Here is a 14,571-nt window from a genome sequence, read left to right on the forward strand (position 1 = left end):
AGTGCTGGCTCCCTGGTAAGAAGGAAACTCCTCATCCGTGTGGTGAGTGGGACAAACTAAGGGTTTTACTCCTATGTTCACAGATTAAGTTTCAGCCAATCATAGGCAGTCAATCCATCAAATCATGCTCAAATAAGCCCGAAGCACTGCTGCCACCACTCAGGCCATCATTTACATTTAGTCTAAGAGCTCACTGTTCAGACACTGCTAGCACAGAGCTCTCTGAACCACTTCTGGTTTGAGTACTATCCAGTTTATGAAGTGCTTGCTCTCTGTGCAAATCAACTGTGCTTAATCTAATCTGTCTAAAGTCTCTTTTGAAAAGGTTCACCCAATGTTTCAAGAGTAAATGCAATTGCTCAAGACCAACACTTAAATAGTAGATACATCCATCTGTTTGATTCATAAAGCCTCCACATAAACATTTTTTGTCGCATACAGCAAAACCAATTATTAGCATGAGGCCTGGAGAGACAGCTTAGTGGTTAAGAGTATCTGAGCTCAACGCCCAGCACACCCATATCAGATGGTTCACAAATGCCTGGAACTCCAACACTAGAGTTATCCAATGCCTATGGCACCTGTGGGTACTAGCACTCAGATGATACACAGAGAGAGACAGACAGACACACACACACACACACACATAAAATTAAAAGTATAAGACCTGGAGCTGCAGAGATGGCTCAACAGTTAAAGAGTATTTGCTACTCTTGTAAAAGACCAAGGTTTGGTTCCCAAGACACACAGGGTAGTACACAGCTGTTACTCGAGTTCCAGAGAATCTGATGCCTTCTTCTGACCCATGTGAGCGCCAGGCACTCACAAGATATTAAGACACACATGCAGGCAAAATACACTTTTTACATCTTTTTGTAAAGAAAATTATGAAAATAATTTTTTAAAAAAAAAAGAATATTTAGTACAAAGAAAACAAAATGCCAGTACAACATTTCGAGAAAGCTGGCTCTCTGAAACTACCTGAAGCTCACACCTCCAATGAAGGGACAGTCCATTTCAAAACTAGATTAAAAACAAGAAGCGGTTGTTTACAGCATACAAACTGTGAAGAGCACAATTAGTGCCCAACACCACTTACTAAAACTGCAGCAGTTTACAACTAACCTACAGAGTCACAGAGTTGTGAAGAGTGTCACAGGGTCTCACTTTGTACCTTCCATGGACTGGAACATGCTTTGTAGACCAGGAAAGCCTTGAAATTCCGCCTGACTCTGCCTCCTGGTTGCCAAAACTAAAAGCCAGCACCATCACGCTCAGCTAAGATTTTGTTTTAATTGTCAACTGTTTTTAATACTCAACTTTAAAACTATATCCACCCAGCTTTATAATTATATACACTAAAATACACAGAAACACACAGCATGATATGTAATGCCTTATAGCTAAGATACAAATGGAGTACAATCCTCAGTGGGGAAACTACATTGTATTTTAAGTTACTCACACACCCCTCTATCCCAGAAGCTGATGTTTTGAACAGTTGACTATATTTTGGCATTATTTGGGACCACAAAGAATTTTTAATCCAAATAACTAGGGAAGCTTACTGAAAAGGCAATTATTCTTTATAAAAATTATGGCTAATTTTATAAATACATAATATTTTTATTAATTCTGATAATTTCATACTTATCCTCCTCCTAAATCTTTCCAGAGCTTTGCCTGCAATTTCCTACCCTTCTCTTTTCTAATTGTCAATAACCCACTGACTTGGACGTGGGTCACCCATTTCCTCTGGGTGTGGGTGTCCAGTACAGAGTCGTCAGCCACGCAGGGGCCACATCATTAAAGAAAACTAATGTGCTCTCACTCTCTCAATAGACAGACTCATTTTTATACTGATTGGGACAATACTCTTTACAAGGATATGACAGTGTAGTTTATGAAAATACAATTGTTTTTCAAAATCCTTCAGCTTTCTACCTTTGGGCTCTTTCAATCTTAATGTCTAAGAATGCCCACCAGAGTGTATAATAATGGGAATGCTTATGAACAGAAACTAGAGTTTACTATTCCATAAGCTTTTAGATTTAAATTTAAAGGTTATTTTTTTCTTTTTTTTTAATTTATTTATTTATTAAGGATTTCTGCCTCCTCCCCGCAACCGCCTCCCATTTCCCTCCCCCTCCCCTGATCAAGTCACCCTCCCTCATCTGCTGGAAGAGCAATCAGGGTTCCCTGACCTGTGGGAAGCCCAAGGACCGCCCACCTCTATCCAGGTCTCCTAAGGTGAGCATCCAAACTGCCTAGGCTCCCCCAAAGGCAGTACGTGCAGTAGGATCAAAAACCCACTGCGATTGTTCTTGAGTTCTCAGTATTCCTCATTGTCCTCTATGTTCAGCCAGTCCGGATTTATCCCATGCTTTTTCAGACCCAGGCCAGCTGGCCTTGGTGAGTTCCCGATAGAACATCCCCATTGTCTGAGTGTGTGGGTGTGCCCCTCGCGGTCCTGAGTTCCTTGCTCGTGCTCCGTCTCCTTCTACTCCTGATTTGGACCTTGAGATTTCTGTCCCGTGCTCCTCTGTCTCTGTCTCCTTTCATCGCCTGATGAAGGTTAATATTCATGATGATGCCTATGTGTTTATCTTTGGGTTCACCTTCTTACTTAGCTTCTCTAGGAACATGCATTATAAGCCCAATGTCCTTTATTTATGGCTAGAAACCAAATATGAGTGAGTACATCCCATGATCCTCTTTTTGGGTCTGGCTTACCTCACTCAGGATAGTGTTTTCTATTTCCATCCATTTGTATGCAAAATTCAAGAAGTCCTTGTTTTTTACAGCTGAGTAATACTCTAATATATATATATATATTCCATACTTTCTTCATCCATTCTTCCGTTGAAGGGCATCTAGGTTGTTTCCAGGTTCTGGCTATTACAAACAATGCTGCCATGAACATAGTTGAGCATATACTTTTGTTGTATGATAGGGCCTCTCTTGGGTATATTCCCAAGAGTGGTATTGCTGGGTCCAGGGGTAGGTTGATCCCGAATTTCCTGAGAAACCGAAACACTGCTTTCCAGAGTGGTTGCACAAGTTTGCATTCCCACCAGCAATGGGTGAGTGTCCCCCTTTCTCCACAACCTCTCCAGCAAAGGCTATCATTGGTGTTTTTTATTTTAGCCATTCTGACAGGTGTAAGATGGTATCTTAAAGTTGTCTTGATTTGCATTTCCCTGATCGCTAAGGAAGTTGAGCATGACCTTAAGTGTCTTTTGGCCATTTGAAGTTCTTCTGTTGAGAATTCTCTGTTCAGCTCAGTGCCCCATTTTATAATTGGATTGATTAGCCTTTTACGGTCTAGTTTCTTGATTTCTTTATATATTTTGGAGATCAGACCTTTGTCAGTTGCGGGGTTGGTGAAAATCTTCTCCCAGTAAGTGGGTTGCCTTTTTGTCTTAGTGACAGTGTCCTTTGCTTTACAGAAGCTTCTCAGCCTCAGGAGGTCCCATTTATTCAATGATGCCCTTAGTGTCTGTGCTGCTGGGGTTATACGTAGGAAGTGGTCTCCTGTGCCCATGTGCTGTAGAGTACTTCCCACTTCCTCTTCTATCTGGTTCAGTGTGTTCGGACTGATATTGAGGTCTTTAATCCATTTGGACTTGAGTTTTGTGCATGGTGATAGATATGGATCTATTTTCATTCTTTTACAGATTGACATCCAGTTTTACCAGCACAATTTGTTGAAAATGCTGTCTTTTTTCCATTGTATACTTTTAGCTCCTTTATCGAAAATCAGGTGCTCAAAGGTTTGTGGGTTAAAGTCAGGGTCTTCTATTCGATTCCATTGGTCGACTTCTCTGTTTTTATGCCAATACCAGGCTGTTTTCAATACTGTAGCTCTATAATAGAGTTTGAAGTCAGGGATGGTAATGCCTCCAGACAATCCTTTATTGTATAAGATTGTTCTGGCTATCCTGGGTTTTTTGTTCCTCCATATAAAGTTGATTATTGTCTTCTCCAGATCTGTGAAGAATTTTGATGGGATTCTGATGGGGATTGCATTGAATCTATAGATTGCTTTTGGTAGAATTGCCATTTTTACTATGTTGATCCTCCCAATCCAAGAGCAAGGGAGGTCCTTCCATTTTCTGGTGTCTTCTTCAATTTCTTTCTTCAAAGACTTATAGTTCTTGTCGAATAGGTCTTTCACTTCCTTGGTCAGGGTTACCCCTAGATATTTTATGCTATTTGTGGCTATCGTGAAAGGTGATGCTTCTCTGATTTCCCTCTCTGCTTCCTTATCCTTAGTGTAAAGGAAGGCAACTGATTTTTTGGAGTTGATCTTGTATCCTGCCAAATTACTAAAGGTGTTTATCAGCTGTAGGAGTTCTTTGGTAGAATTTTTGGGGTCACTTATGTAAACTATCATATCATCTGCAAATAACGAAAGCTTAACTTCTTCCTTTCCAATACAAATCCCCTTGATCTCCTTATGTTGTCTTATTGCTATTGCTAGAACTTCAAGCACTATATTGAAGAGGTATGGAGAGAGTGGACATCCTTGGCGTGTTCCTGATTTTAGTGGGATGGCTTTGAGTTTTTCTCCGTTCAATTTAATGTTAGCTGTTGGCTTGCTGTAAATAGCTTTTATTATATTTAGGTAGGATCCTTGTATCCCTATTCTCTCCAAGACCTTTATCATAAAGGGGTGTTGAATTTTGTCGAATGCTTTTTCAGCATCTAATGAAATGATCATATGATTTTTTTCTTTCAGTTTATTTATATGGTGGATTACATTGATAGATTTTCGTATGTTGAACCAGCCCTGCATCTCTGGGATGAAGCCTACTTGATCATAATGGATAATTTTTCTAATGTGTTCTTGGATTCGGTTTACCAGTATTTTGTTGAGGATTTTTGCGTCGATGTTCATGAGTGAGATTGGCCTGTAATTCTCTTTCCTGGTTGAGTCTTTGTGTGGTTTTGGTATCAAAGTAACTGTAGCTTCATAGAAGGAGTTTGGTAATGACCCTTCTGTTTCTATATTGTGGAATACATTAAGGAGTATAGGAATTAGCTCTTCTTGGAAGTTCTGGTAGAATTCCGCATTGAAACCATCTGGTCCTGGGCTTTTTTTGGTAGGGAGGTTTTTGATAACCTCTTCTAATTCTTCGTGACTAACAGGTCTGTTTAGATTGTTCACCTGGTCCTGGTTTAACTTTGGTATATGGTATTTATCTAAAAAAGTGTCCATTTCTTTTATATTTTCCAATTTTGTGTTATACAGGCTTTTGTAGTAAGATCTAATGATTCTCTGAATTTCCGCTGTGTCTGTGGTTATGTCCCCCTTTTCATTTCTGATCTTATTTATTTGTGTGTTCTCTCTCTGTCGTTTAATTAGTTTGGATAGGGGTTTGTCGATCTTGTTGACTTTCTCCAAGAACCTTCTGATTCTGAGTTCTCTAACTAAAAAGAATTGTTGACAGGAGTTACACTCTATGCTCTGAAGCTTATACCTTTGTAACTCTAAAGATCTCTAAAACGCCATCAACAGCTTACTACCTTGTTTATCTATATATACTCCAATTTACCTTAACTTTCCTAATAAAAGTTATCTGTAAATAGAGAAAATACCTGAGAATGTAGAAACCACAATACAATTAAAAGCATACCTTCACGGCTGTGGAGATAGCTCAGTGAGTTAGGAGTGCATGTTGGGCAAGCATGAGGAACTGATTTCAAACCCCCAGCACCTATGTAAACAGCCAGGCATGCAGACCTATAACCCTAGGACTTTTTGAGAAGCTGAGAAAGGAGAATCACTTGAGTTTATTAAATGCTTAACATTCTCCTCTGACAGTAGCTCACACACACAGTCAGGTGCCACCATACAGTTTAGTGCCTCATGTATCATTCTCCTACAATGACAAATTCCTTTTTCATTTCATGTCTTATCTTTTTTCAAAGAGATCCAATGCTTGCTAAATGAAAACTTAATAGCCATCTTGGTTCATGCCCATAATGCCAAGCATTTGGCTGAGGTGGAAGGGCTCTCATGAGTTCCAGGTCAGACCTGGCCATGTTTAGTGAGTCCCAAACCAGCCTCAATTACAAGAACACCCTGTCTTTAAAATAAAAATTAAGAATGGCTTGGCATGGCAAAAGGTGCCTGGGTTCAATTCCCAGTACCACACACAACTGAGTTTTAGAAATAATCTTTGATATAAATACAGTAAAAGAATAAATACTTTTAAAGCAATCTTTTAACAATGTTCTTATATTCAGACTAGCTATACGAATATCCCAGTTCCACGTAATAATATAATATTGTATTAACTATTTTAAATTCATCATTTTGTATGTAACCAGAGGGATTCACTCACAAGCACCCACTAAACATCTAAGCACAAAATACTGTACAAGCATCAGACAGAAAGAGGTAAAAAGAAATACTCTTTTTGCTTTCACTAAAGTTGAGATAGACTACAAACAGTAAATAAATAGGCATAAATTACAAAATGCTATGAAAGCAATACTATGAGATTGTAACAGGCAATCATTTGGGATCTATTTCAATCGGCCATAACTATGCTTCTAAAAAGCAAGTTAAAGTCAGGTATCCTGGAATTTTTTTTTTTTTGGTCAACTTGACACAAGTTAGAATTCTTGGAGACGAGGAACCCCAAGAAAAATGCCTCCATCAAATATGCTATAGGAAAGTCTATAGGGCATCTTCTTAAAATAATAATTGATACGAGAGGCTGAACTGTACTACAGTTCACCTAGGTGGCATATGAAAGCAGGCTGAGCAAGTCATGAAGAGCAAGCCAGTAAGCAATGCTCTTCCACATTCTCTGCGTCAATCTCCAGATTCCTGTCTTGAATTCTTGCTTTGGCTTTCCTCAATGTACTTGTGACCCAGCATATGTAAGCCAAATAAACCCTTTCTTTCCCAAATTGCTTTTGGTCAGTGTTTTATCACAGCAACAAAAAGCACAATAAGATACCAGGTTTGGCAATACATGTCTATAGTCTAAGCAAGCACAAGGGAGGCAGACAAAAGGATCACAAGGTTGAGCCCAGCTTGGATCACACTTCTAACTCAAACAAAAAGGCAGGCTGGAGGGGGAATCAAGTAACAGCTAAAGCAGTAGCATGAAGGAAGAAGCCACACAAAACGTCCAGCAAAAGACAACAGGAAAACATCATGCAGAAAAACACAGTGGACACTTGCACTCAGAGAACCCGAAGAGAACCAGCATAGCCAAAGCACAGTGGGCAGAGCCGAGTTAAGTCTCACCGGCCTAAAGAATGCAGGTTTTCTCTGAAATGCAACAAAGAAGCACTGAGAAGTTCTAAGGTGGCAAGAACTTACTCTTCTTTCTCCCACAAGGTCGCTTTGCTGAGAAAGACATTACTAAAGGGAAGTAAAAGTGGAGTCAAGGAGACTAGGTAGACTCCTCAGTAACAACAGGAAAGTAGCTTAAAGAGAGTCTAGAGATGCAAAACATGCTTTGAAGGCAGACTTTAAAGAGCTTGCTGTTAAGAATAAGTTCCAAGTTCAGAGTCGGAGAGTACTAAGAAATAATGACCCAATTTCTGCGCTGAATAAGTAGGAGAATAAGGGGCACAAGAAAGACATGAAGAAAAAAATAAGATGCTATATGCTGGACATCTGATGATTTCATAATAATGTAATTAGCCTGTGAACAATTAAATTGGGAGCTTCAAAGGAATGTCTAGTCAAAAAATAAACATCCAAGATAAAATATGGGAAAATTTTTAAGAAAATGTGCTGGAGAAATAACTCAGCAGTTAAAAGCACTGGTTGCTATTCCTGAGGAACGAGATTCAATTTCCAGCAGCCACAACGATGTGTCACAACAGTCTGAAACTCCAGTTCCAGAGGATCTAACACACTCTTCTGGCCATGCATGTACATGGTATACAGTCAGACACGCATACAGTCAAAACACCCATACACATAAAATAATAAACAAAATGTTCAAAATTTTTAATTTATATAAGATATATATATATATGGAATAACATTATTCCAGAAACTCAAGCTAGTATCTTTCATAAATTCATATCATCATGGAATTAGCTATCAGTCAATCAGTTAAATCATAAGAATAAGAGACTACTGAACTCAGATGTGAACTAGAAAACAAAACCCAAAAAGCTCTTGTATATAGAAGCCCCTTGAATTTAACAGCTTCGCCAAGTTTTACAATTCACATAATTTAAATAAAAAAATCATACACATACAGGTCATTCTTACATACTTAGGGGAGAGAGAGGGGGGGAGAGGGGGGGGAGAGAGAGAGAGAGAGAGAGAGAGAAGAGAGAGAGAGAGAGAGAGAGAGAGAGAGAGAGAGAGAGAGAGTCTGTGTATATGTGTATAACAACAATCAAAAAATAAGCCATTAATTTTGAGAGAGGACAAGTAGGGTTGCATGGGAGAGAGTGGAGTGAGGAACGGGAAGGAGAGAAATGATATGACTACAATTTAAAAAAATACATGAAAGAATCACTACAGTGCTTTGTAAACTGCCCCAAATAAAGAGGGATGAAGAGAAGCTCAGCAGTCACAAGTATGCACTGCTCCTACAGAGAACCTGAGTGCAGTTTCCAGGAGAGCAGGTCAGTGACAATCGCCTCTAACTCAAGCTCCAGTTTCAGTTTCTATCTGAAACCCTCTTCTGGCCTCCACAGGCACCTATAATACATATATGTACCCACAATGGACACACACATAATTAAAATTGATAAAATCAAAATAAATAGATGATCTGTATCAGTCTGATCAAGATAATATCAGAGACACCAATTGAAACAAGAAAAGGCACATCTTTCTGTTAAAAATAAACTTGTAGTAAAATGGTGATAAAGAGATGGTTCAGCACATAAGCATGCTTGCTGCTCTTGCAAAGGATGCAGGTTCAATTCACAGCATCCCTGTAGCAGCTAGCAACCATCTGTGACTCCAGTTCAAGATCAGACACCCTTTTCTAGGCTACACAGACAACAGGCATGCATGTTGTGTACATGCAGGCAAAACATTTATACACACAAAATAAAAATAATTTTTAAATGATATAAAAGAATAGGATACGAAATTTTTAGAGTTGCTATAAAAATCTAAATGAATGATTATTACAATTAACATATAATCAGCCATCCACACCTATGGGTTCCATATTGACAGACTGAAAACACGGTCAGGCATACAACTGTTGTACCTGTACTAAATATGCACATACTTTATCTCTGTACTGAATATGTGCATACTTCATTGCTTATCACTACTCAAACAACACGGTACAATATCTGCACAGTGTTTATAGTAGATGTAAGTAATACAGAGATAATTAAGCTGTAGGATGATTATATATAAATACTTTGGGATTTTACATCGGGGAATTTATATTATATTTGGCTATCCATCAGGGAGAAGGTTGTTCTAGAACCAATCCCCAAGGATACCAAGGGACAACCATAGGAATATAGAGCAAAAAGAACCATTACAGTAGTTTTCTGCACTGCCTTTGTGTGACAGATTACAAATATATACAGGGATATGTGTATGGAACACGTGTGTGTATATAATTACTATATTACTCTTCAGCATTTGTTTTGTGTTGTTGATGTTTTGGTTGGCTTTTGCATTGCCCTGATACTTGGGATGAAAGAACAGCTTTGTGCATGCTAGGCAAGTCCTCTAAAAGTCCTTTAAGAAGAAACAAATGACCAAGTCAAGAAAAATAATCAAGACAGTAGCGAAAAAACAGAATACATAACATATACCAATCATATTCAACAGTTTTTCCCAAAGGATCAGACCTAGGTACTTAATAAGATACGGAATTCACTGGATTACTATTCTGTCCTAAAACTGAAGTATTCAAGTAAATAAAACAGCCCACTGATAAAATAAAAGCACTGGCAATTAACTGAAATGCTGATCAAAATGGCTCAAATTTATAATCTCAGCATTACAGAAGCTGGGGGAAGAGAACCTAAAGTTGGAGGCCAGCCATGAGCTACATTGTGAGTTCTAAACCCTGGCCTACAGAGTAAGACTGTATCTCAAAATAGCAATAATCATATAAATAGAAAATGCTTTCTCTCCTGCAATTAAGTAACAGAGTATTTATCATACTAAATAAAAGCAAAGCATTTGTAGGAAAACAAGAGTTTGAGAAAACATACACAAATATTTATGTGTGAAAATATAGTTGAAACATAACATTCATTAAGGGAAGCATGTCTGAAAATACAAAATATCGTACCTGCAAGCAAAGTACAATGGAGTGGCTCCTGATACATTCGGCCTGTTAATATCAGCACCACTGTCTAGCAAGCATTGCACTGTCTGGGAGGAAAAAGGTTAAAAGTAAACCCAGAGAAGTCAAACAAAAGACACAATTATTAGAACTTTAATCCACATAAGGAGAATTCTTCCCACAGTTTGAAGCTTTAAAAAGAAAATGAGTGTACAGACTCATGATATATGATGGTGAATAAGTCCAACTATAAAAAGCTCAATGACACTCAGGTACTCCACAGTCTTACGTGGAACTGTCGATGTGATACAAAGTGTGCCTGCCTGGGGGCCCTCGATCAGAGGACAGTCAACAGTCACATGACTACTCATGTGACTCAAAATGTGACTAGTGAAACCAAGGAAATGAATTTTTATTTGTAATTATTTAAGGTTGCAAAACTATATAAGGCTAGCAAACAAGACACCTTTAAATATCTAAATTTTAAAACTAAACATTTTACTTCTTGCGGGGAAATGCACACAGAGCTGTAATTCTCCCAAAGCCAGAGTATAACTGTTGTACAACATGTTAAAAGCTAAGAAGCCCTTTTCCAATCAACAAAAGTCCATGCTGGCTCAAATTCTCTGAAACTCAATCATATGTACCCTCTCCCTTATAGTCATTTGACTTCTACCAAGAGAAAGTGAGTTCACATAAAATCATAAAAATATACATCTGAGATTCAGGACAGAACAAAGCCCATCTGAAAAACCTCAAAAATAATGTTTTCTAGTTTTATTCCTATGGTCCTCATTTGAGTTTCTCCTGGAAAAACAAAATGAAGAAAGCATATAAAAACATTAAAAAGAAAACACCTTTGGAATTAAAATTTTTCAATATTACTTCTAGATTGACCACAGACGTTGGTGCTCTAAACCCTAGTCCTATGTCAATAACAAAATCACAGTGTACACCCACACAAGAGAAAGAGGAGGACAAGAGCACACTGAGCAAGTCAGTCAGTTCTCCTCTGAGAACATTTCACAATGCCAGGAAATACTTTGATTTTCACGATTAGGAAGAGAGGGTGCTACTGGTTAGCTAGTGAGCAATCAGGAACATAGAAAAACATTCCATCATGTGCTGGACAGCACTCACCAAAAAAAAAATATATATATATATGGACAGTGTCACTAGACACCTTGGTATACAGCTAAACCAGGCACTAATAAATTCATTCCTCATACAATGTCCCTTAGTGTCTCACCATTAAATATGAATGGACAGACAATATTTAAAATACAGTTAAAGCAAACATCTAACCTGGGGATAAAAAGCAAATCAAAGCAAAACTCAGAAAAAATATAGACAACCACAAAAAAGAATTTAAAGAGCTAACTGGGCAGAGTGGTACATGCCTATAACCTCAACTCTCAGAAGGCTAACAGGAGTATCCCAAGGTGGGGCTGGCCTGGGCTACAAAGCGAGTTGGAGGTCAGCCTGAACTATACAGCAAAACCCTATCTGAAAGAACAGGATGGATGGAAGGAAAGAGGGAAAAGAAGAGGGAGAAAAGAAGATAAACTCTAAAAAGGAAGAAAAGGGAATTTTAACCACAGAACAAGAGTAGGAACCTGGGGGGGGGGGGGATATTTAGAAAATAAGGAAATGTACAATTTTACAGAAGAAATAACAATCCAACTAACGTTTAGAAAAAATGATGTTTGGAATATTGACAGGAAAGAAAAAGGAAATAAACAGAAAACAAGATGAGAAAACCAGTGAATTGATACAAAGACTAGAAGGGCCTGGTACTACACAGACATCCAGTGTGCAGCACACATAGCCAGAGCTAAACAGGACCAAGTACCCAGTCTAAACAAAGCAATGCCAATGTGAAATGTCTAGTAAAAGGTATGTAAAATCTCAGCGAGAACCTGAAATCTGACTAATACTAAATTTCATAAATGTAACATTGGAATTTAAGCAATTTTTTAAAGCCTTCAAGGTTTTTAAATTATTTCAAACATATAAATCTCTAGTCATTCATGTTATTATTCAAATATATGGTCAAAATGTACTTATCTATAATATTTTCTCATTCCTAAAATACTTCTTCCTCAAAGGAATTAGAAATTAGAACCCCCCCCAAAAAAAAGAAATTAAAAAATCAGACAATATAGAAATCAAAATATAAGAAATTGAACACAAAGGCATTAAAAATGATCTAGATTAGGAAAAACAGAACTGGCAGGTTATCTAACAAATCTGTTTGTAAACAACAGCTCTGTGACATTACAAGGTGATGTAAGGGGGAACTACTGATCCACACAGAGAAAACTGAGAAACTGGGGCTCTCAGGTTCAAGCCCGACGACCTGAGCTCAGTGCCCAGGATCTACTGGGGACTAGAGATAAAGGACCCCACAGTCTTCTCTTCCACATACATGTACACCCACAGCACATGATACAACACACCACATAGACACACACATACACAGTGAATGACTAACTTCAAGAGTGTTGACTACTCAATCCAATGAGATGCCTTTATTAAACCCTCCCCTTAGAGTTCGGGAAAAGATGTAAAAAGACTGTACGCGCCAAGGCGATGGAAAACACCAAGGAAACAGAGTCTTCCTGACACAACAGGACTGATGCACATATAAACTCATAGACTGGCAGCATTACAGGGGCCTGCACAGGTTCAAGCCAGATTTGGTCCCAACAATGAGAGGGGGAATGGATGTAAGCTCCTATCCCTAGCCAAAAGGTATCTCCTATTGACAACTGCTTGCCAAAGAAAATTTAGTGTTCTCCAAAGAAGTCTCACTGGGGATATTAAGCACTTAAGGCCCCATGCCTAGTAGGAGATGGCCAACAAAGAAAAAACTCATGATATTTTTATAGACTTTTAATCTCACATTTCTTTTGGAGGACATTTTTTGCCTTACTGAGTTTTTGCTTATATATTACGGTTTCCAATTCTGTGTTTTTATGGATTTTGCTTGTGTGGATATACGTATGTCTATATTTCTCATATTTCTATTGTCATTCTTCAATTGCTTTGCTTATTTTCTAAAAAGAAAGAATATGGAGTAGGGTGGGTGGGGAGGTGGGAAGGGTCTGGGAGGAGCTAGGAGAGGGAAACCCTGATCAGAATAAGTTGTAAGAAAACAAACTCCAAAAAAAATGTGTATATATATGTATATATATATATATATATATATTAAAGTGTTTACAACTTGACTCATCAGCAAAAAAAAACCTTAACATATATAAATTAAATTGCCTAAAGAAAATGTATAAATCCATAAAGAAACAATTAATATACAAGTGTTAAAAACTGTAAAACAGTCATAGCAACTTATTATTTGGAGAAATGCACCGAAGAGATGCTTAAAACTTGAACTTCATTTCTTCAGGTGATCTTGGTTTAAAAGAAAGATGATTTAATGAACTGCCATGTTTTCTTTAAAAGATTTTGGTAAAAGACTTAAAGATAGAGTAGTCATATATTAGTGCCTGAATTTACTTATATCCCAACACGAATTCTAAAATCTAAATAGTGGAGCTCACTTGTAGTTTGTTGTTATTGCTTTTGAAAGCAAGCAAACATAACTTAAGGGGAAATGAGAAGGCCCGGTCTTAAGAGGGGCTCAAGGGAGGAATGCAATTGGAAGAGGGACTGCTTTGTTTTGCTTTAGATGGGCTTAGTATATTCAAGGTCCTAGATTCAATTCTCAGCAGCAAACACAAAAGATTGTAATATGGTATTTCCTATGTTTTATATTTAGATAAGTGGGACTCAGGAGATGGCTCAGTGGGTAATCAAGATGAAATGAGTTTGAATCCCCAGTACCCACATAAAAGTAGGCTACGGCCATACATGCCTATAACCTATAAACCAAGGATGAAGTAAGTCCCGCCGGGCGGTGGTGGCGCACACCTTTAATCCCAGCACTCGGGAGGCAGAGGCAGGCGGATCTCTAGGAGTTCGAGGCCAGCCTGATCTACAAGAGCTAGTTCCGGGACAGGCACCAAAGCTACAGAGAAACTCTCTCAAAAAACCAAAAAAAAAAAAGAAGAAAAAGAAAAAGAAAAGAAAAGAAAACACTCTGTCCCATAGAACTAAGGTACAAAGCAGTAAGAGATAGCTTTATCTGACACCTGCTCTGGCTTCCACATGAGCCTGCATAAGTATACATAAGCATGCACATCTGAGTCCTGTTTTTCAAGATAAGGCTTATGTGGGCACTTTGATCAAAGCTTCACCGTTCAAGATTTCTACCCCAACAGCTGCATTTGATCTTAAAGCAGGAGTGAGACAGACA

General features: G+C 38.2%; 1 protein-coding gene across 1 annotated transcript in view; it reads right to left on the reverse strand.

The window, feature by feature from the left end:
• Hace1 (HECT domain and ankyrin repeat containing E3 ubiquitin protein ligase 1) overlaps positions 1-14,571 on the reverse strand; it is a 106,191-nt gene that overhangs the window by 58,755 nt on the left and 32,865 nt on the right. The window contains exon 7 of the mRNA XM_075944229.1: positions 10,263-10,345. Within this exon, the coding sequence (XP_075800344.1) occupies positions 10,263-10,345 (83 nt within the window). The remainder of the gene's footprint in view (positions 1-10,262; positions 10,346-14,571) is intronic.

The sequence above is a fragment of the Microtus pennsylvanicus genome, chromosome 1 (genome assembly GCF_037038515.1).
Source record: "Microtus pennsylvanicus isolate mMicPen1 chromosome 1, mMicPen1.hap1, whole genome shotgun sequence".
Lineage (NCBI taxonomy): Eukaryota > Metazoa > Chordata > Mammalia > Rodentia > Cricetidae > Microtus > Microtus pennsylvanicus.